At 41.8% G+C, this 23,584-nt stretch overlaps 1 protein-coding gene across 1 annotated transcript in view; it reads left to right on the top strand.

Annotated features, from left to right (window-relative positions):
• ABCC2 (ATP binding cassette subfamily C member 2) overlaps window positions 1–23,584 on the top strand; it is an 85,124-nt gene that overhangs the window by 13,378 nt on the left and 48,162 nt on the right. The window contains exons 3-10 of the mRNA XM_066238676.1: window positions 6,367–6,492; window positions 9,485–9,619; window positions 9,832–9,939; window positions 10,348–10,403; window positions 12,234–12,468; window positions 12,952–13,115; window positions 13,940–14,117; window positions 22,713–22,967. Coding sequence (XP_066094773.1) covers window positions 6,367–6,492; window positions 9,485–9,619; window positions 9,832–9,939; window positions 10,348–10,403; window positions 12,234–12,468; window positions 12,952–13,115; window positions 13,940–14,117; window positions 22,713–22,967 — 1,257 coding nt within the window. The remainder of the gene's footprint in view (window positions 1–6,366; window positions 6,493–9,484; window positions 9,620–9,831; window positions 9,940–10,347; window positions 10,404–12,233; window positions 12,469–12,951; window positions 13,116–13,939; window positions 14,118–22,712; window positions 22,968–23,584) is intronic.

The following is a 23,584-nucleotide window of genomic DNA, read 5'->3' on the forward strand; positions in this document are numbered from 1 at the left end:
GGCATCCTGTTTGTTTACTTTGCATTTCTACATGTACTAATGCAACTGATTTTTTAAAATTTGCTAAGATTATTTTTTTAATTTGTTAACTGTCTATTCACATCACTTGCTCATTTAAAAAAAAAAACGGGGGTTAGTGTGTATTTAACTTTTTATCTTTTTAATAAACAATTTACGGAGGGTTACAAAACTTAAAAGGTTCAAAAGAGTACATGATACTCTACTCATTTTTTGAGTTGGCAACCATCAATACTAGTTTCAGAGATAACTCATGTATGTACAAATAACTGCCTACATATATTTTCTCACACAAATGCTAATGTCACATATGTACTCTTCTGTGTCTTAAAGATTTTTTCACGTGGCACATAAAGATTTGCTTCTTTTTTTTATTGGCTACTTGAGATGTTGTTATTTAGATGTACCATAATTTAGGTGCCCTAATGATAGAAATTTAGGTGGTTTCTAACCTTCATAAGCAATGCAGCAATAAATAGCTTTGTACATATGAGTGTGTCTGTAGAATAAACACTTAGAAATGAAATTACTGGGTTAAGGGTATGTGGACTCACATTCTATTTTTTTAATGGAGAGGAGAGGAGATAGACAGACTCCCACCTGTTCCCCAAATGGGATCTACCCAGCAATGCTCAAATCAGCTGAGGGTCAATGCTCAAATCATCTGAGCTATTTTTAGCACTTGAGGCTGATGTGCTTGGACCAACAGAGCCATCTTCAATGCCTGGGGCTCACTCTCGAACCAATCCAGCCACTGGCTGTGAGAGGAGAAGATGGAGAGAGAGAGAGAGAGAGAGGGAGAGGAAGAGAAACAGATGGTCACTTTACTTGTGTACTCTGACTGGGAATTGAATCCAGGATGTCCATAAGCCGGGCAGATGTTCTATCCAGTGAGCTACTGACCAGGGCACAATTTTTATAGGTAGTGTAAATTTCTCTCCATAAAGCGTTTTCCTCTGTCTAAACAACTTTTTATTATCAAACCTCTTGATATTTGCTAATCAGTTAAGTGAAAAATGGTATGTCATCACTTGAAATGGCACTCTTTTATTATTAGTAAGGTTAAACATCTTTTCATATGTTTAAAAGTCTTGTGATTATTTTTTCTTTTAAATTATCCATTTATATCCTACTTTTCGCATCAGTTGTTGATTTGTTGGTTTTTGAAACTTGCTTTGTAGGAGTTCTTTATAACGTAAATTAGTCCTTTTGGATATGAATTGCTTCGTGTGTTCCCAATCAGCTTGTACAAGTTTCATACACGGGTGTCCCTGACGAGGACGTGTATGAAAAAGACGTCCTCTGTCTAAAAAGTTGTTCTCTCGATGGAGAGAAATTTACACTACCTATAAAAATTGTGCCCTAGGCCCTGGCTGGTTGACTCAGCGGTAGAGCGTTGGCCTGGCGTGCGGGGAACCCTGGTTCGATTCCTGGCCAGGGCACATAGAAGAAGCGCCCATTTGCTTCTCCACCCCCCCCCCCCTTCCTCTCTGTCTCTCTCTTCCCCTCCCGCAGCGGAAGCTCCATTGGAGCAAAGATGGCCTGGGCGCTGGGGATGGCTCCTTGGCCTCTGCCCCAGGCGCTAGAGTGGCTCTGGTCGCAGCAGAGCGACGCCCGGAGGGGCAGAGCATCGCCCCCTGGTGGGCAGAGCATTGCCCCTGGTGGGCGTGCCGGGTGGATCCCAGTCGGGCGCATGCGGAAGTCTGTCTGACTGTCTCTCCCCGTTTCCAGCTTCAGAAAAATACAAAAAAAAAAAAAATTGTGCCCTGGTCAGTAGCTCACTGGATAGAACATCTGCCCTCCCTTCCCTTGGCCTGGGGATGCTGGGCTGGTTAGTATTCTCCAGTCACTCTCAAGGGTAGGTGCCTTGGCTCCAGCATGCTCTATTTCATTTCCTAATTTACCTAAACTCAAATGTAGCTTTCTACTTCAAAAGCAATAATTTTTTTCTAAGAAAATCAAAAAATAAAATAAATTCACAGTCTCATATGAGGAAAGCACAATACTGTGTATAGTGTCATATATACTTGAAAAACACATTTCCCTTCTTAACGTGTATTTGACTCTAGCCTTGTTAAGTAATAACACTAGTCCTCGAGTTAAGAGTAATTCATCTCCCTCCTTGGTTGATTTTCACTACAAAAGGCCTGGTATCTTTGCCTGAGTCATTCTGGATGAATGAGACATAGGAATGAGTAGGAATAGATGAACAGGAATAGAAAGGGTAGGCAAGATAGTATTAAAGATCTTCATTTTTAGGGTTAAAATACTGGTGGGCATCCTTAGCAGACGTAGTAATTTTCCATCCTGATAGGTGGGGGGGAGGTCCTTTAGAACATGTGTTGTGCTCATAGGACAAATATTGATTGCCTTGGAGTCCTCTTAGGACAGTGGTTCTCAAACTTTTTGAACTCAGGATGCATTTAAAATCCTACAAATAATTGTAGGCACACTATATACAAGTTTCTGAGAAATATGTTATAATAATTAAGTCAAATATTAAAGAAAAAATATAAAGCCCAAGTGTGCTTTTATGGTAATTAAATGAAATAAATGACAAAATTAAATTTATTCTGATATTATAAAACATTTTTTTTTTTTGGTATTTTTCTGAAGCTGGAAACGGGGAGAGACAGTCAGACAGACTCCCGCATGAGCCCTACCGGGATCCACCCGGCACGCCCACCAGGTGGTGACGCTCTGCCTACCAGGGGGCGATGCTCTGCCCCTCCGGGGCATCACTCTGTTGCGACAAGAGCCACTCTAGCGCCTGGGGCAGAGGCCAAGGAGCCATCCCCAGCGCCCGGGCCATCCTTGCTCCAATGGAGCCTCGCTGCGGGAGGGGAAGAAAGAGACAGAGAGGAAGGAGAGGGGGAGAGGGATGGAAAAACAGATGGGCGCTTTTCCTGTGTGACCTGGCCAGGAATCGAACCCGGGACTTCTGTTATAAAACATTTTTATGTTACATTTTTGAGTTATACTTTTTAGAATTCATAAAAAAGAGGGGTTAAAAATAAAAAACGACAAAAAGTTATATTTTTAGATATATAGATACATTCTTAGTAAGACTTAGTAAATTCGGCAGGTCCCGGAGCGAATGTGTTAAGTTTTTTCATTCTTGTGTTTATGAGAAACAAGAGCCTGACGTGTCCTAGAAATTTCTTCAATGTTTGGGCATATATTTGAAAGGCAAACTCTCATTTCCTTGTAAATACATTGAAGAATTCTTCTCTTTTTACTGTTAATTGTGTTGAGGGTAGAAAATCATAATTCACATAAATAGGATGTTGAAAATCATACTAAAATGTTCAAAGCTATTTTAGATATTGTCACATATTCTTCTTTTATAGAAATCCAAAAGGCTTCAAGACAGTTCCTATGTTTAATCATCAATCCACGATCAGTGGATATAGCTGCCAGTTTTTCTTCTTCTGTTAATGTTAAACCAAAATCACTTGAAGCTTCATGAATGGGTTTCTAATCCAATCGTATTGTTCAGTGTTAAGTGGTGGAAAAGGCTATAAGTTAAATTCTTCCCATCAGCCTTCAAGTCCTATTTTATTTACACTTAACTTTTGCTCACTTCCAGAATTGGATTCTTTTTTTTTTTTAATTTTTATTAATTTTAATAGGGTGACATCAATAAATCAGGTACATATATTCAAAGAAAACATGTCCAGGTTATCTTGTCATTCAATTCTGTTGCATACCCATCACCCAAAGTCAGATTGTCTTCCGTCACCTTCTATCTAGTTTTCTTTGTGCCCCTTCCCTCCCCCCTCCCCTCTTCCTCATTCCCTCCCCCATCCCCCCGTAACCACCACTCTCTTGTCCATGTCTCTTAGTCTCGTTTTTATGTCCCACCAATGTATGGAATCCTGCAGTTCTTGTTTTTCTCTGATTTACTTATTTCACTCCGTATAATGTTATCAAGATCCCACCATTTTGTTGTAAGTGATCCGATGTCATCATTTCTTATGGCTGAATAGTATACCATGGTGTATCTGTGCCACATCTTCTTTATCCAGTCTTCTATTTTTTTTTACAGTGATTAAAGCCTTTAAGCAAATTCTTGGCCAATACAGCAATAATCCATAAAAGAGTAGTGTCCTTAACATGTTTACCAAGTCCAAGTTGGCCCCAACACCATGCCAAATCCCTGAAAAATGCAACCCAACTTCAGTTTAGTCTGTTAGGAGCTATCACTAGGAGCAGGAGTCCAGGACAAGTCCACCTCCAGGAAAAGTCCGCATGGCACTGGAATTGTTGTCACAAATCTATACTTTGCAGCTCACGTCCAAGTCCCAGTGACCACTGCTTCTAGCTGGTAATGATTCAGGTAGACTGGAAAAGCCATCTGCAGCATGTGTGGAGATGGAGCTTCTGTTCTCCTCTGCCTGGAAAGATGAGACCAGGTTACTTTTCCCTGGAGCTCTGCAACTGTGGCAGAATTGGATTCTTCAATATCACGCTTCTTTTTGAGAAATCTATCCATTTTATTTGGGTGTATTTATCTAAAAATAATATAATGATGTATTAATAATAAATATAATAATGATGTATTAACAAAAAGGGTGGTATTTCTGTAATGAAATGGTATAATAGAGTAACTGTATTTATTTTTATATCTGTGCACATGCCACAAACCAGTGCAGCTAGTAATTCCAGGTCCCAAGTGGTAACGGTGCAGAATTAAGAAAATATGTGGAATTAAGAAAATACAAGGTCAGGAGAGCCCTGTAATTGCTGCTGGCAAGAACAAAGCGTGCCCAAAAACCACATCTTGCTTTATTTATAGGGCAAAGTGGGCCATTAGCAAATCAATGAGATTTTTGATCATGTTTCCAAGGCAATCCAAGAATTTTTACCAAGTGCAGAAAACCCCCACCATACATGTCATCTTAACTTTACACCAAACAAAGGATAGAAGAAACTTGCCTCCAGTCTTTCTGGGGGACATGGGGGGTAGTGTAAACAATCCAGCACCACAGCTTAACAGCCTTTTGCAACCTAATCAGGCAAGTGAGGTGGGGGGTTGGGCAGACTGTCAGCTTACAGCCAATTCCTCACACCTCTGTCACCAAAAAATCTAAACTCCAAAAACCCTGTTGGTTTTTTGGTCCCCAACAGGCACATATTTCTCTGGAATACCATAGAGCGCACCTGGAAATCTTCTAGGGCAGTGGTCCCCAACCCCCAGGCCGCGGACTGGTACCAGTCCGTGGGCCATTTGGTACCGGTCCGCAGAGAAAGAATAAATAACTTACATTATTTCTGTTTTATTTATATTTAAGTCTGAATGATGTTTTATTTTTTTAAAATGACCAGATTCCCTCTGTTACATCCATCTAAGACTCACTCTTGACGCTTGTCTCGGTAATGTGATACATTTATCCATCCCACCCTAAAGGCCGGTCCATGAAAATATTTTCTGACATTAAACTGGTCCGTGGCCCAAAAAAGGTTGGGGACCACTGTCCTAGGGCACACCAGTGCACCCTGGTGCACACTTTGAGAACCACTGTCTTAGGATGACAGAGTTGCAATCATTTGCAATATTAACTTCAAAGGTTATATGGGGGGAAAGCCTGGGACTACCAACCAAAGAAAGGTAATAGCGCCATCCCAACTGGGGTAGGGATCTTTCTAAATCTATTGTCTTACTTATCAGTTGCTGTGTTACCAATTACACCAAAACTTAGCAGCTTAAAAACAGTTTTTATCTCTCAGTTTCCCTGCGTCAGGAATTTGGCAGCAGCTTATCTGGGTTCTGCTTCAGGATCGCTCATGAAGCTAATATAGTCACCTGGGACTAAGGTCATCTGAAGTTTTTGATTGTGGTTAGAGGATCTGATTCTAAGACAACTCATTCACCTGGCTGTTGGCAAGAAGTCTAATTCCTTACCAAGTGCACCTCTCCATAGAGCTACTTGAGTGACTTTGTGATGAGGCTGGTAGCTTTCCCTGCTGTGAGTGATCTAAGAGAGAGAACAAGGAGGAAGCCACATTGTATTCTGTAACCTAGACTTGGAAGTCACACACTGTCACTTCCACCACGTTCTACTCATTAGAAGCAAGTCACTAAGTTCAGCTCACACTCAAAGTAAGGGGTGCTTTCTTGAAGGGAGGATCAAAGAATGTGAGGACTTATTTTAAAACCATCATACTCAACATTCCTCAAAAACGCTTACAGCATACTTTGAACTTTATTCCATTGCTTGAACTCCATGTGTTATTCATGCCAGAAATATTTATTGAGTGTGTTATCTGAATCACTGCATATTTACTGGAGCTGTTTTTATTGTAAAGAATGATCTCCTCCTAACAGTGGTCTTTTTTTCTTCTCAGGTGCTTGTTGGGCTTCTTCTTATTCTAGCAGCCATAGAGCTGGCCCTTGTCCTCACAGAAGACTCTGGACTAGCCACAGTCCCCGCCGTTAGATATACCAATCCAAGCCTCTACCTGGGCACATGGGTAAGGCCCATCACCACTTCTGCCATGTTTATCATATCTCTATTCATAGCCATCTAGCTGAAATGTACTCTTTTGGAATGGAATAAAGTTCAATTTCATCTACCCAAGGGATTTGTGATTAGCAAAGCTTAATTATAGTGGAGTAAAACAAATTTTAGCTTTTCATCTTCTTTTTTTATTTTTTTATTTTTTTTTATTTTTCTGAAGTTGGAAACGGGGAGGCAGTCAGACAGACTCCCGCATGCACCCGACCGTGATCCACCCAGCATGCTCACCAGGGGGCAATGATCTGCCCATCTGGGGCGTTGCTCTGTTGCAACCAGAGCCATTCTAGTGCCTGAGGCAGAGGCCATAGAGCCATCCTCAGTGCCTAGGCCAACTTGGCTCCAATGGAGCCTTGGCTGCGGGAGGGGAAGAGAGAGACAGAGAGGAAGTAGAGGGGGAGGGGTGGGGAAGGAGAGGGGGAGGGGTGGAAAAGCAGATGGGCGCTTCTCTTGTGTGCCCTAGCCAGGAATCGAACCCGGGACTCCTGCACACCAGGCCAACGCTCTACCACTGAGCCAACCGGCCAGGGCTTTCATCTTCTTTTGAACACTAGATTTTAGAGCCTTGTTGTTAAGGTAAGTAGTAGCTTTAGTGGCTAAGATGTGTATCTCATGCTCTCATATCTTGCCATCTAAGGATCACATGTGAAATTCATGTTTATTATTGTAATCCAAAAGAATTTTCTTCTTTATAATAGTTCTTATCCTTTATTTCTATTTATTTTATATTTTTGTGACAGAGACAGAGAGAGAGAGACAGATACAGGGATAGATAGGGACAGACAGACAGGAAGGGAGAAAGATGAGAAGCATCAATTCTTTGTTGTGGCTCCTTAGTCTCCTTAGTTGTTCATTGATTGCTTTCTCATATGTGCCCTGACCGGAGGGGCTGCAGCAAAGCAACTGACCCCTTGCTCAAGCCAGTGACCTCACGCTCAAGCCGGTGATCTTGGGTTTCAAACCTGAGTCCTCCCTGTCCCAGTCCAATGCTTTATCCACTGCGCCACCGCCTGGTCAGGCCCAAAAGAATTTTCTTAAATGCTGTAAATATTACTTTTAAATTGATTGACTCAATGGATCACTGTCTAGAGTTGTTTGTATAAGCTTGATGGCAGCAACTGATGTTTCTTCTGCAATCATATTTTTGGGGGTCTGCCTATGCAGTGTTTTAAAAGCAATTGTACTAGATGCCGTCATTTTAAAAGGAAGATGCCTCAAAATTATTTGGATTTGCAGTCTATCTGGAAAAATCAGGATGTCTGACTACTATGGGCCTGCGTTCCCACAGGGAACTGAGTAGCAGTTCTGAGTAGCAGTTGCTCCCATGAGACCAGGCACGTGCTCAGTACAGTCTCCCACGCCTCATTCAGTGATGTGGTCTGCCCAGCCGCTGCAGGCCTGTGTTAATTCTGTTTAGAACAAACAAAGAAGCGTCTAAGCGGCAGTAAGCTGTGGGCGGCTCACCAGGCTGACTGGGGGCATCTATTCCCAACCCTGCATCCAGCGGCATCATGCTGGAACTTGGAACCCACCACAGTGGCAGTTGCCTCGGAAATTGGCAACTGCTACAAATCATGGCTTTATTCCCCCGCCCCTTCCCTGCCCCAGGATATTGTTTTACTAGCACAGGTACAAATCACAGGCTTTCCGCCCCCCCTCCAGAATATGGGTTTACTGAGTTTAGAAAACCAACATTTAATTAATTTTATCTAAGTGAGATGTTACAAGGGAAGTGGTTTCTATGAATTGCTTGGTCTGTGATATTATTAGAAACTCATGATTCTGGCCCTGGCCGGAGCGTCAGCCTGGCGTGTGGGGGACCCGGGTTCGATTCCCGGCCAGGGCACATAGGAGAAGCGCCCATTTGCTTCTCCACCCCTCCCCCCCTCCTTCCTCTCTGTCTCTCTCTTCCCCTCCCGCAGCCGAGGCTCCATTGGAGCAGAGATGGCCCGGGCGCTGGGGATGGCTCCTTGGCCTCTGCCCCAGGCGCTGGAGTGGCTTTGGTCGCGGCAGAGCGACACCCTGGAGGGGCAGAGCATCGCCCCCTGGTGGGCAGAGCGTCGCCCCTGGTGGGCGTGCCGGGTGGATCCCAGTCGGGTGCATGCGGGAGTCTGTCTGACTGTCTCTCCCCGTTTCCAGCTTCAGAAAAATACAAAAAAAAAAAAGAAACTCATGATCAGACACCTTACACCTGTCTGGCAGAGTCTGCCTCCAGCACCTGCCTACTGCAGTGCCTGAAGTTAATGTGCTTGGGCCTTGAAAACATTTTTCTGGCTCCCAAAGTAACTTCATTAAAATGCAGATGGTGAGCCTCTGCCTTTTTTTTTTTTTTTTTTATTTATTTTTTTTTTTAATAGAGACAGAGAAAGAGAGAGTCAGAGAGAGGGATAGACAGGGACAGACAGACAGGAACAGAGAAATGAGAAGTATCATTAGTTTTTCGTTGCGCGTTGCAACACCTTAGTTGTTCATTGATTGCTTTCTCGTATGTGCCTTGACCACGGGCCTTCAGCAGACTGAGTAACCCCTTGCTCGAGCCAGCGACCTTGAGCTTTTGCTCAAACCAGATGAGCCCGCGCTTAATCTGGCGACCTCGGGGTCTCGAACCTGGATCTTCCGCATCCCAGTCCGACGCTCTATCCACTGCGCCACCGCCTGGTTAGGCGCCTCTGCCTTTTTTGCTAAGCCTCCACCCAAGTGTGGTGAACAGAGACGGGGTGGGGAAGGGGACCCTGGGGAAGTATGGAGGCTGTGACAAGAGAGAGCTGGATGGTGTCAGGGAAGAAAGCTACAATTTGGCACCTGCGTGCTTTCCGCCCGGACAGATGCAGTCCAACAGTCCCCTCCCCTAGCCCTCCTGTCCTCCTCTGTTTTCTGACATTTCTTTTTGCCTTTTATCCTTGGCTAGTGACAGTATTTTTCAGAACTTGATGTGACTTTTTCTCCAGCTCCTGGTTTTGCTGGTCCATCATAGCCGATTATGGTGTGTGCAGAAGGACTCCTGGATCCTGTCCCTCTTCTGGATTCTCTCCATCCTCTGTGGCACTTTCCAGCTGCAGACTCTGATCAGGATGCTCCTGAAGGTGAGGAGGAGAGAGGCGTGGCGGGAGGAGAACCTGCTAGGCAAATTCTCAGTTGGAGCCCATGGCATAAAGTAAGTTGAGCTCTGGATAGACTTGTATTTAGGGGATTTGATACAGGCTTTGATCACAAATATGGACATATGTGGGCTGTTTAGACTGAAGTTGGATATAAAGCTCATTTTCTCTTTGTTTGGTGTTTTGTTTTCCCACAGGGCGACAATTCCAGTCTAGCCTACTCCTGCCTCTTCTTCATCTGCTACGCACTCCAGATCCTGATCCTCATTCTTTCAGTGTTTTCAGAAAAAGATGACTCAGCAGATGTGAGACTTAAAATAGACCCACCTCATAAATTATTCAATTGGATGGCCCCTTGACAACTATAAGGTGTCAGGGCGAGGTGTCTAGATCTCATACAGGTCCCTCGAGCCCAGGATGGCATAAGGAAACAGAATATGGGAGTATTGACTTTGACATTAACCCACTAATCTTTAGCATAGACGATTATTTCATACATCTATGCCAGAAGGTCTGATTATCATTCAACTGGTGACCCTTAGGTCTCCAAATAAATTTATGTTGACCAGCTTACTTTAGTATCATATCTAGTTTCTAGCACAAAATTATATCAGTTTTTTATTTTAGAGGCCCAGAGAGTTTCTGTTTCCAGTGGATATATTTTCTGATTTTTTTTTTTTTTTGGTGTGTGTGTGTGTGTGTGTCTTTTGCAGAATCCATCACACACGGCTTCATTTCTGAGTAAACTTACCTTTAGCTGGTATGACAGGTAAGAAACACCTGGAGGAAGGGTTGACTATATCCCCACCCCCTCACTCTTCTGAAAGTGATGAAAATCTTCATGTGTCAAAATGCCTCCTGTGGCCTCCATTTCGCCTCTTCTTAGAATTCGAGAATGTTAAAGCTTACAGATCAATCTAGTTCAGTCCCTTCATTGGGCAGACTCCGACACTGAGGGAAGATGGAGGGAGATTTGCCCTTGGTAACCTGGGGGTTCCCTGGAGGAAAGGAAGGGCTGTAAGAAAAGGAGGTGTTAGTACAGGAACAGGGCACTGTGGGGGCAGGTGCGGTGGCACAGATGTGGAGGGTTAAGGGTGAATTAGTTGACCTGGGCTTCCAGAGATTCTAGAGCAGGCGTTCTTGTCCTTTGTAGTTTCACAGACCCTTTTGTCTGGTAACGACCACGAACCCCTTCTCAGAGATTGGGTTTTTTTTTAAATTTTAATTTAATTTTATTTTTTTACAGAGATAGAGAGAGAGTCAGAGTGAGGGATAGACAGGGACAGACAGACAGGAATAGAGAGATTAGAAGCATCAATCATTAGTTTTTCATTGTGCATTGTGATAGCTTAGTTGTTCATTGACTGCCCTCTCATATGTGCCTTGACCATGGGCCTTCAGCAGACCGAGTAATCCCTTGCTCGAGCCAGTGACCTTGGGTCCAAGCTGGTGAGCTTTGTTCAAACCAGATGAGCCCACGCTCAAGCTGGCGACCTTGGGGTCTCGAACCTGGGTCTTCCGCATCCCAGTCTGATGCTCTATCCACTGCGCCACTGCCTGGTCAGGCAGAGATTGTTTTGAATGCATAATGTAAAAATATAGACTGACCTGGGCACTGAGGATGGCTCCATGGCCTCTGCCTCAGGTGCTAGAATGGCTCTGGTTGCAACGGAGCAGCTGCCCAGATGGATGGAGCATCACCCCCTGGTGGACATGCCGGGTGGATGCCGGTCAGGCACATGCGGGAGTCTGTCTCTGCCTCCCCGCTTCTCACTTCAGAAAAATACAAAAAAATACCAAAAGAAAGGTATAAAATTATAAAGGAAAATAAATATATTTAAATACAGTTAAATATTTTTTTAAAAACCAAATGTGTGATATAGTAATACAAATGCTTCTTTATTAATGCATTAAATAACAATATTTAGTGATAGGTCTAATAATGGCCATAATTTCAAAGTAGTTATAAGTATAAATCAGCCATGAAAACATCAGTGATTTCTCCCAAGGACAAAGGCATGTATACTTTTTACAACTCTAGTTGGTGGCCTTTGCTCACAGTAGAAGGAAAGGCAAAATATCAGTTTGAAGCTATTAAGAAGAAAGACATGATTTATTTTCCATTCATTTTCTCAAATCTTAGGTTGAGGAGCTCTCTGATCTAGAGAGATAGTATGAAGGTGGCCCCCGGGTCTGCTCAGTTTCTTAAGGGCATCGTGGACGCCCCTCAGGGAGATGTTGAAGCAGCAGCATGGCAGCCAGTGGCCGAGCAGGGGTGGAGGAGGCGATGCTCACTTGGCTTTTAATTCAGTAGAGCCCCTCCCCTTCCCTTCTCTTGTCTTCTACCAACCTCTGCTAACCTACTCCGCATCCCTTTCCTGCTCTCCCCACTCTTCTGTCCAGATCAAAGGGTCCGGATATGGAGTGGTGGAGCAAGGGAGAGAAGTCTTATTTTTCTGTCCCTCCATTCCACAACTGGGAGGTGGGTTTTTTGTTTTGTTTTGTTTGGGGGAGGTGGGTTTTGATAGAGGCATTCAGGAGACAGCCTCTGACCCAGTCTGCAGGGTCTCAGCCTGGGTCTGGGTTGCTCTTATTCCAGCATTGTTCTGAAAGGCTACAAGCAACCTCTGACAATTGAAGATGTCTGGGATGTTGACCAAGAGAGTAAAACCCAGAGTGTGGTCAGCAAATTTGAAAAGTACATGGTGGGAGAGCTGTCAAAGGCCAGACGGGCACTCCAGAGACGGCAGCAGAAGAGAGCCCAGAGTCACTCGAGAGCCAGGCTGCATGGCCTGGACAAGAACCAGAGTCAAAGCCAAGACATCCTCGTCCTGGTAACTGTCCCCTGGGGGTCTGGGCAAATGTGCTGTGTGTTTCAGGAGAGAGGACATCAGTGTCACGGTGATTCTGTCCTCCCATTTTTTACATCACTTTATATTTTGCATTGTGTTTTATATTATCAGTAGTATTCAGAATACTAATAATACCTTAGTGGTGGATATATGTGGGGTATAATGTACTATATGCTCTTCTTTTTGCGTATATTTGAAATTTTCTCTAATAGAATGCTTTTTAAAATAGAAAGATAAAATAAAATAATACCTTAGCATTACTAGAATGTCCCTTGGTGGAATTTAGCAATAGCAGCTAATTCATTTACTTTTCCACTTGAAAATATCTACTGAGTGTCACCTAACCCTGTCCTGTCCAAGGAAGGCAGTAGGGCTCAGAGGCTCACCACACAGGACTGTTCAGTGCGGGACGAAGTCTTCCACTCCACAGCTCTGTGGACACCCATTGCTTGGTTTTGTACCTAGGAAGAAGCTAAAGAGAAAAAAAAGAAGTCTGGGTCCAAGAAAGATTATCCTAAGTCCTGGTTGATCAAGAGCCTTTTTAAAACATTCTACGGCATAATCCTGAAAGCATTCCTGATAAAGCTAGTCCACGACTTGCTCCTGTTTCTGAACCCTCAGCTGCTGAAGTGAGTCTCGGAACCGTGGCCAGCTCAGGGCCCCTCTGTCGTTCTACTTTTTGTCCCTCGTGTCTGCAGGCAGAAGCTTACCATTACATATCTTTTAAATTCTCGTTTTTAAAAACGCTCACAATTTTCTTCCACCTGACAGCATTGTGTTTAGGAAATGTATGATGCTGTGTCCTTTAGCCTCTTCCCTCTTTTCCATGTTTCCCCCAGTCCTCGCCCCATAGGAAGCCAGGTACCTGTTAGAGACTCTTTCGTGTTAAACAGAACTGCTGTGGGCTGAGCCATGTCCAAGAGGTGGGCAGCATACCCCAGGAGAGCCCTGTACCTGGTGTCTGTAACCAAACTGCTCCACATTCAAAGCCTTCAAATGGGAGGTTCAGATTCATCATGACAAGATGTACCTGGTTCTATAGAATGAACTATCCTCCATGGGAAGCCCTTCCAACTCATTCTGGATACATATCCTAATTCCTTTCCAGGCTTGCATTGTCTGGGAATGAATTGACTTGTTCTACACAGCCTCTTTTCCCAGGGGCTGGGGGGTAGGGGGACACAGGGACCAAGCCTTGCCGCGGGAGCTCTGAGGGTCATTCATAGCCCCTCCCACAGCCATGGCCGTCAACCCCACGCACTGCCTTCTGCTCCTCTTCAAACCTAAGCAACAGCACTGGCCCCACCGCGGCACTCGGTCTTCTAAGAGCATTGGGTAATTCTGGCCACATTTGTTACCCACAGGATAGGGAGGGCAGCTGCTGTGCACGTGGTGTGTGGAGCCTCCAGGGGCTTGGTGGCCATCACTCACTCACTCGGTTTTGCTCTGGCAGATTACTCATCTCCTTCGCAAATGAGAAGGACAGCTACCTGTGGATCGGATATATCTATTCCATCCTCTTCTTCGTGGTGGCCCTCGTCCAGTCGTTCTGCCTCCAGTATTACTTTCAGCTGTGCTTCCTGCTGGGCGTAAACGTCCGGACCACCGTCATGGCCTCTATATACAGAAAGGTAAGTGGACTGTGTCGGGCATCACCAAAGAAAGCCCCCTTAGTGGACATGAGCACTTATTCCGAGACTGAGGAAAATTTGATGAAAATGATAATGAACCTGGCCCTGGCGGGTTGGCTCAGCGGTAGAGCCTCGGCCTGGCGTGCGGGGGACCCGGGTTCGATTCCTGGCCAGGGCACATAGGAGAAGCGCCCATTTGCTTCTCCACCCCCACCCCCTCCTTCCTCTCTGTCTCCCCCCCCCCCCACAGCCAAGGCTCCATTGGAGCAAAGATGGCCCAGGTGCTGGGGATGGCTCCTTGGCCTCTGCCCCAGGCGCTAGAGTGGCTCTGGTCGCGGCAGAGTGACGCCCCGGAGGGGCAGAGCATTGCCCCCTGGTGGGCAGAGCGTCGCCCCTGGTGGACGTGCCGGGTGGATCCCGGTCGGGCGCATGCAGGAGTCTCTGTCTGACTGTCTCTCCCCATTTCCAGCTTCAGAAAAATACACACACACAAAAAAAAATGATAACGAACCTTAACATTGGATTTTTAAAATTTAATTTATTGTGTTTACATAGATTTTAATGTCGCCCCGATTGCATCCTCCCTCCCTTGTATTCCCCTCAACATCTCCGTTGCCCCCCTCCTAAAAGCTCCCCCCGCTTCCCTTCAGGTTTAATTCCGTTCCTCAGTTCACATTGTTCCTTGGATTCCTCAAATGAGTGAGGTCATATGATATTTTCTTTCTCTGCCTGGCTTATTTCACTTAACATAATAGTATCCAGGTCCATCCATGTTGTTGCAAAAGGTAATATTTCCTCCTTTTTCATGGCCACATACTATTCCATTGTATATATGTACCATTGCTTTATAATCCACTCATCCACTGACGGACACTTGGGGTGTTTCCAGATCTTGGCTATTGTGAACAATGCTGCAATATACATGGGGGTGCATTTCTTTTTTTGAATCAGTGATATGGTGTTCTTGGGATATATTCCTAAAAGTGGGATGGCTGGGTCAAAAAGCAGTTCCATTTTTAATTTTTTGAGAAATCTCCATACTGTTTTCCACAGTGGCTGCACCAGTCTGCATTCCACCAGCAGTGCAGGAGGGTTCCCTTTTCTCCACATCCTCGCCAGCACCTATAGTGTGCTATTTTGTTAATGAGCGCCATTCTGACTGGTGTAAGGTGATATCTCATTGTGGTTTTAATTTGCATTTCTCTAATAATTAGTGATGTTGAACATTTTTTCATTGGTCTATTGGGCATCTGTATGTCCTCTTTGGAGAAGTATCTATTCATTTCTTTTGCCCATTTTTTGATTGGATTGTTTATCTTCCTGGTGTTGAGTTTTACAAGTTCTTTATAAATTTTGGTTATTAACCCTTTATCAGACGTATTGTCGAATATGTTCTCCCGTTGTGTAGTTTGTCTTTTTATTCTGTTCATATTGTCTTTAGCTGTGCAAAAGCTTATTAGTTTGATATAGTCCCATTTGTTTATCCTGTCTTTTATTTCACTTGCCCATGGAGATAAATCAGCAAATATATTGCTGCAAGAGATGTCGGAGAGCTTACTGCCTATGTTTTCTTCTAAGATGCTTGTGGTTTCACGACTGACATTTAAGTCTTTTATCCATTTTGAGTTTATTTTTGTGACTGGTGTAAGTTGGTGGTCTAGTTTCATTTTTTTGCAGGTAGCTGTCCAATTTTCCCAACACCATTTGTTAAAGAGACTGTCCTTACTCCATTGTATGCGCTTATCTCCTTTGTCAAATATCAATTGTCCATAAAGGTGCAGGTTTATTTCTGGGTTCTCTGTTCTGTTCCATTGATCTATATGCCTGTTCTTATGCCAGTACCAGGCTGTTTTGAGTACAGTGGCCTTGTAGTATAACTTGATATCTGGAAGTGTGATACCTCCCACTTTATTCTTCTTTTTCAAGATTGCTAAAGCTATTTTGTTGTGTGAGTTTTTTTTTTTTTGGTTCCATATAAATTTTTGAAATATGTGTCCTATATCTTTGAAGTATGTCATTGGTATTTTAATTGGTATTGCACTGAATTTATAAATTGCTTTGAGTAGTATAGACATTTTGATGATGTTTATTCTTCCTAACCATGAGCATGGTAAATGTTTCCACTTGTTTGTATCTTCCTTGATTTCTTTTATCAATGTTTTATAATTTTCCAAATACAAGTCTTTAACCTCCTTGGTTAAATTTACTTCTAGGTACTTTATTTTTTTGTTGTTGCAATAGTGAAGGGGAATGTTTCCTTAATTTCTCTTTCTGACAGTTCATTGTTGGTGTATAAAAATGCCTCTGATTTCTGTGTATTAATTTTATACCCTGCCACCTTGCTGAATTCATTTATCAGGTCCAGTAGTTCTTTGACTTAGACTTTAGGGTTTTCTATATACAGTATCATATCATCTGCAAATAATGATAGTTTTACTTCTTCTTTTCAAATTTGGTTGCCTTTTATTTCTTCTTCTTGTCTGATTGCTGTAGCTAATACTTCCAGTACTATGTTGAATAAGAGTGGTGAAAGGGGGCACCCCTCTCTTGTTCCTGATCTTAGGGGGATTGCTTTTAATTTTTGCCTATTAATTATGATGTTGGCTGTGGGTTTTTCATAGATGGCCTTTATCATGTTGAGGTGTGTTTCCTGTATTCCTACTTTGTTGAGAGTTTTGATCATGAATGGGTGCTGGATTTTATCAAATGCTTTTTCTGCATCAGTTGAAATTATCATGTGGTTTTTCTCCTTCCTTTCGTTTTTGTGATGAATCACATTGATTATTTTACAAATATTGTACCAGCCTTGCCTCCCCAGAATAATCCCACTTGATCATGATGTATGATTTTTTTTCATGTATTGCTAGATCTGGTTTGCTAATATTTTGTTGAGGATTTTAACATCTAAATTCATTGGGAAATTGGCCTATAATTTTCTTTCTTTGTGTTGTCTTTGCCTGGTTTTGGAATCAGAATTAGGCTCGCCTCATAAAAGGAGCTTGGAAGTCTTCCTTCCTCTTGAATTTTTTGAAATAGCCTTGAGAAGGATAGGAGTTAGTTCTTTGAATCTTTGGTAGAATTCACCAGTGAAGCCATCTGGCCCAGGGCTTTTGTTTGTTGGGAGTTTTTTGATAACTGTTTCAATCTCATTTGTTGTAATCAATCTGTTCAGGTTTTCTGATTCTTCCAGATTAATTTTTGGAAGATTATATGTTTCAAGGAATTTGTCCATTTCACCTAGGTTGTCTAATTTTTTGGCATACAGTTCTTCATAATATTTTCTTACAATATTTTGTATTTCTGTTGTGTCAGTTGTTATTTCTCCACTCTCATTTCTAATTTTATTTATCTGAGTCCTCTCTCTTTTTTTCTTGGTGAGTCTGGTTAAATGTTCATTAATCTTGTTTACCCTTTCAAAGAACCAGCTCTTGGTTTCATTGATCCTCTATATTGTTTCTTTAACCTCTATGTCATTTATTCTGCTCTGATCTTTATTATTTCCTTCCTTCTACTACATTTAGGCTTTACTTGCTGTTCTTTTTCTAGTTCTTTTAGATGCAGGGTTAGGTTGTTTATTTGAGCTTTTTCTAGCTTTTTAAGGCATACCTGTAGTGCTATGAATTTCCCTCTCAGTACTGCTTTTGCTGTGTCCCATAAATTTTGAGTTGTTTTATGCTCGTTATCATTCGTTTCTAGAAATATTTTAATTTCTTCTTTGATCTCATTGTTAACCCATTCATTATTTAATATCATGCTATTTAGTTTCCATGTGTTTGAGTATTTTTCAGTTTTTCTGTTGTGATTGATTTCTAGTTTTATGCCATTGTGATCAGAGGAAATGCTTGATATGATTTCAGTCTTTTTAAATTTGTTGAGACCTCTTTTGTGCCCTAACAGGTGGTCTATCCTAGAGAATGTACCATAAGCACTTGAAAAGAATGTATATTCTGCTGCTTTAGGATAAAAGGTTCTGAAGATATCTATTAAATCCAGTTGATTTAGTGTGTCCTTTAAGTCTGCTGTTTCTTTGTTAATTTTCTTTCTTGAGGATCTATCTAGTGATGTTAGTGGGGTATTGAAATCCCCTACTATTATAGTATTGCTATTGATCTTGCTTTTTATATCCATCAAAGTCTGCTTTATATATTTAGGTGCTCCTATATTAGGTGCATAGATATTTATAATGGCTATATCTTTCTGTTGGATTGCTCCCTTTATCATTATGTAGTGACCTTCTTTATCTCTTACTATAGCCTTTGTTTTAAAGTCCATTTTGTCTGATATAAGTATTGTTACCCCAGCTTTTTTTTCATTTCCATTTGCGTGAAATTTTTTTTTTCCATCCTTTTATCTTTAGTCTATGTGTATCTTTTGTTTTGAGATGTGTCTCTTATAGACAGCATATGTATGGGTCCTGTTTTCTTATCCACGCAGCTACCCTATGTCTTTTGATTGGATCATTTAATCCATTTACATTTAAAGTTATTATTGATATATAGTTGTTTATTGTCATTTTATTTTTTAAAGCTATCTTCCTCTTTTACTATATTCTTTTCCCCCTTTGTTCTGTTTACAACAGGCTCCTCAACATTTCTTGCAGCATTGGTTTGGTTGTAATGATTTCCTTGAGTTTTTTTTGTCTGGGAAGCTTTTTATTTCTCCTTCAATTTTAAACGATAGCCTTGCTGGATAAAGTAGTCTTGGTTGTAGGCTCTTGTTCTACATTACTTTGAATATTTCTTGCCATTCCCTTCTGGCCTCAAGCGTTTCTGTTGAGAAGTTGGATGTCATTCTTATGGGGCTCCTTTGTAGGTGATAGTCTTTTTTTCTCTAGCAGCTTTTAATACTTTCTTTTTATCTCTTAACTTTGGTATTTTAATTATGATGTGTCTTGTGGATTTCTTTGGGTTTCTCTTTAATGGAATTCTCTGTGCTTTTTGAACTTGTGTGACTCTTTCCTGCATCAATTTAGGGAAGTTTTCAGCTATGATTTGATTGAACAAGGTTTCTATCCCTTGTTCTTTCTCTTCTTCTTCAGGAACCCCTATGATGCAGATGTTATTTCTCTTCATGTTGTCACAGTGCTCTCTTACAATTTCCTCAGACTTTTTGAGTCTCTTCTTTTTGCTGCTCCACTTCCATTCCTTTGTTTATCTTTTCCTCTAACTCGCTGATTCGATCCTCAGCTTCATCTATCCTGCTTTTAATTCCTTCCATTGTGGTCTTCATTTCTGATATTGTATTTGTTATTTCTGACTGATTTTTTTTATTATTTCAATGTTCTTTTTTATATTTGCTATCTCTTTATTTAGGTGCTCATCATTTCCATCTATTGCTGTTCTAAGATCTTTGAGCATCCTAACAATTATTATTTTAAACTCTGCATCTGGTAATTTGTTTATATCTGACTCATTCAAGTCCTTTTCTGGGGATCTCTTTTGATTCATTTGGGTTGCATTTCTCTGCCTTCCCATTCTGTCTGTCAACATTGGATTTTGACTAACCACACAGCCTTCTTTAGATGTTTCTTGGAAATTCAAAGATGAAACATGTGTACATAGACCTAAGTGTGTGTGTGCAGGGGAGAGGGGCAGTAATTTCATGGAAAAACTGCAAGCTGTTCTATGTCCAGCATCTGCCATTTGGAGTTTGCCTATCTTGAAGGTTTGCCTATCTGTCCTTCTCCCTACTCTCCCAATAAGGTAGAAATGCCTTGGGAAAGATGTAAAATCGGAAAAGAAGCTGACCAAGGGTAGACTCTTAAAACCACCAACATTTTAATCCAATACTACATAAAACAATGTGTATAAGGCTTGGTACATCCATCATATTACAGTTTTATGATAGACTATAATGCTGTATTGACCAGGGCTTCATCACCCCAAATGCACTTTTGCCTACTGACTTTCATTTTCTAAATCTTTAGTGAGTGACCAACCCCTTCTCTGCCTATTCCATTTATTTATTTATTTATTTATTTATTTATTTAGTAGATACGTCCATTCTGCCTTCTTAGTTTGGCAGATTTGGGAGCTTTTCCATTTCATTAAGATGATTTTGCTTACCTTCCTTCTGGTACGTCGCTTTTAACATTGAACTTTCTCAGGGCAACTATATTTTTCTTATATTCTAGATACCAAGCTGAAGTCTCTATTTGTCCCTAAGAAATAAGAGTAGTGTCAGTTGTATCTCAATAAAGAAGAAATAAATAGAAAGATAGAAATAAAAATAAAATAGTTATGATCAGTGACTATATAAACCTGGGGAGAAAATTTCTACATGAGGAGATAGGAATTTTTATAGGTCAGAACATCAGTTGCCTTTTCTTCCTGGTTTTTGTCCACCAGGAGAGAGTTCCATCACAGCGATTTCTCTGTTACAGTCCCTGGGGTCTCCTTTGCTCTCCTCTCTTACAACACCAATGTGTCTTTGTCTTCCCTGAGTAGATGTTGACTTATCAAGGGACCCAGGCAGGTAATCCAAACATCTTTAGGTCAGAAGTCTGATCTAGTCCTTAGAACTTCATTAGTGGATTCCCTACTGTGTACCATGTGACACGATAGTGAAATGGACAGATGTAGCCTTGTCCTCACAGAGTTTACATCTGGTGGGGAAGTGGAAAATCAAAACAATTACAGTTCAGTGTGACAAAGGTAATGGCAGAGGTAAGCTCACACTGGCATTTGCCTTCTCCCAAATTCATGTTCTAATCCCCTTATTCCTTTGGAGATCTATGATTTCTGCTGGTTTGCAGGATATCAGGTCACTGACTAGGCTGTCTCAGCCCTTTCTATGAATGTACACTTTTATAATTGTGATGATTCATTACCATTATTTTGATTCCTAATATATTTCAGAGTTTGCAACTGTTATGATCCATAAGGAATTTATAAAATAGAGTTCTTAATGAGACAAATAAATATTACTACTAAAATAGAATTAAAATGGACTAATTTTCTATGTTTATGTTCTTCATTTATGAAATGTTATGAAACATTTTTTATATCTACCATCAATCCTTAGCCCTATGAAATAATATTTAGCCCTATGAAAAAATTTTTAATCTATTATCTATCTTTAGCCTTATGCATTGTCCTTATTTTACAGAAAAGTAAGGCTTAGAGCAACTCAGTGCCTACAGTCACATAGCCAACACCTGCTACCAGACAGGGACTAGTGAGACTAAATTAAAGACTTTCCCACTTCATTGAGATTTATTGAGTAAAGAAAAGCATCATGATTACCTTAAAGGCCGATTAAATGTTACCTTTTTGTTTGTTTGTTTGTTTTCCATATCTAAGGGGAGGTGTAGAAGTGGACTGATTTCTCTAGGACCTCAGTAACCTAACATTTTAGGAAATTTCCCTCTTTTTACTGTACAACCAAGAATTCTGGTATGTTCCAAAGAAGAATGTATTGGTAAATTAAGATGACAGAGGATCTTCTAGGAAAAGCATTGAAGTGAATATCTTTGTGTGAATTAGAAGAAGGTTCTCTTTTCTCCTGGAAGATGGTGACTTGGTGAGCATAGTGCCAGCTAGTTTCAATAACCCTGACCCCAACCCAAGTTTCTGAGCTAGGTGCATTTGTGTCATTTTTTAAAAAATTTTATTTATTGATTTTAGTGAGAGGAGAGAGAGAGAAAGGAGGAAAGCAGGATGCATCAACTTGTAGTAGTTGCTCCTCATATGAGCCTTGACCGGGAAAGCTCAGGGTTCCAAACCAGCATTCCAGGTTGGAATTCTATCCACTGTACCATCACAGGTCAGGCTGTGCCAGGCATTGTTGTGATAGACCTGTGGGTATCAGCCTTCTGATCTCTTTAACATGAGAACAGGAAGCTCATAGAATAAGATTCAGGTATCTAGACATTGCCTGCAAATTTCTCACAATAAACAAGTCATTTTGCTTCAAATGTGTAAATCTGCAGTTTTCCTCTCCACTCTAAAATTTCTGTCCTTCTTGGGAATGGTCACAACCTCCTCATAAGAGTATGGCTTCAAATAACATTGTGAAACCAAAAGTCTGCAAGGACAGAATCAGTACATGCTTCCTCCCTTCAACTTCCATTTGCTCCATCTTTCAGTAGTGGATTCCCTACTGTGTACCATGTGACACGGTAGTGAAATGGACAGGTGCAGCCTGTCCTCACAGAGTTTACATCTGGTGGGGAAATGGAAAATCAAAACAATTACAGTTCAGTGTGACAAAGGTAATGGCAGAGGGTAAGCTCAGGATGTTATGGGAGAACACAGGAGGGGCATCTAACCCAAGCTTGAAAGTTAGGGAAGTCTTCTCAGAGTATGTTCTATCTAAGCTGACATAAAGGACAAATAAGAATTTTCCGAGCAAAGAAGTGTGTGTGTAAGGCGAGGGTGGGGATGTTGAAGAAGGTGAGACTAGCAGAAAAAAATGGCCAAGAATGAGAGAACACTGTGTGTAAAAATTGGAGGCAGGAAAGCACAGCTTCTTGAAAAAAGTTATGTCCATATGGAGCCCATCTTTCTGCTGTGTTCTCACTTCCTGGGTTTCTGCTTTTACTTCTAAGTATGCTTGGCCTCGTCCAGGGATCCCAATCCCAATCTTTATCTTTAGGCTCTGAGCCTGTCCAACCAGGCGAGGAAGAAGTACACCGTTGGAGAAACAGTGAACCTAATGTCTGTGGATGCCCAGAAGCTCATGGATGTGACCAACTTCATCCACCTGCTGTGGTCCAATGTTCTACAGATTACCTTATCCATCTACTTCCTGTGGAGAGAATTGGGACCCTCTATCCTAGCGGGAATTGGGGTGATGTTGCTCCTAATACCAATTAATGCGATAATGGCCACCAAGAATAAGACTACTCAGGTAAAGAAACAGTCGCCCTAGGGATGCATACACCTTCTTCAAAGTCTAAAGTCTTTGCTTATTTTATCTAACTCTTGGTGGCAGTGTGGGCAAGGCAAAACTGGTGGAAGACTTTCCACCATCCCAAATGAAGCTGCTTTTTTCTATCTTCCCTTGTCTTGTTCTCACCCCTCTTAGGGTTTATATACTCTGTCTTCATTCATGTTAGAGGAAAGAACTTGATTGGAAAGAGAAGAGGAGAGCTTCCCAGGGACCCTGAACATAACTTTTCCACTTTGTTCCACTGGGCCCTTCTTAGGACAGTGATTATTGGCCCTATTTCTTCATCGTAGCAATCGATACAAACCAACCACACAGCAGTCACGGGAGTGACTCAAGCTTTAAACCTAAGTCCTAGCAATGAACCTTACTACCGCTAGGTGGCAGGGTTCCATGTGGACGTCCGTATGGCCTGCGTAATATATTCATTCGTTTTGTATTCATTTAGTTACAGAATATTTTAAAAATGCTAATCGTGCAGCCTGCTTTTCTGGGAACACAGCAGCATATTAGACAAAGCTCGTGTTCGTGTGAAGCTTACATTCTACTTAGGATGGAGAGTCAGGCCATAAACACAA

This window comes from Saccopteryx bilineata, chromosome 7 (assembly GCF_036850765.1).
Source record: "Saccopteryx bilineata isolate mSacBil1 chromosome 7, mSacBil1_pri_phased_curated, whole genome shotgun sequence".
NCBI lineage: Eukaryota > Metazoa > Chordata > Mammalia > Chiroptera > Emballonuridae > Saccopteryx > Saccopteryx bilineata.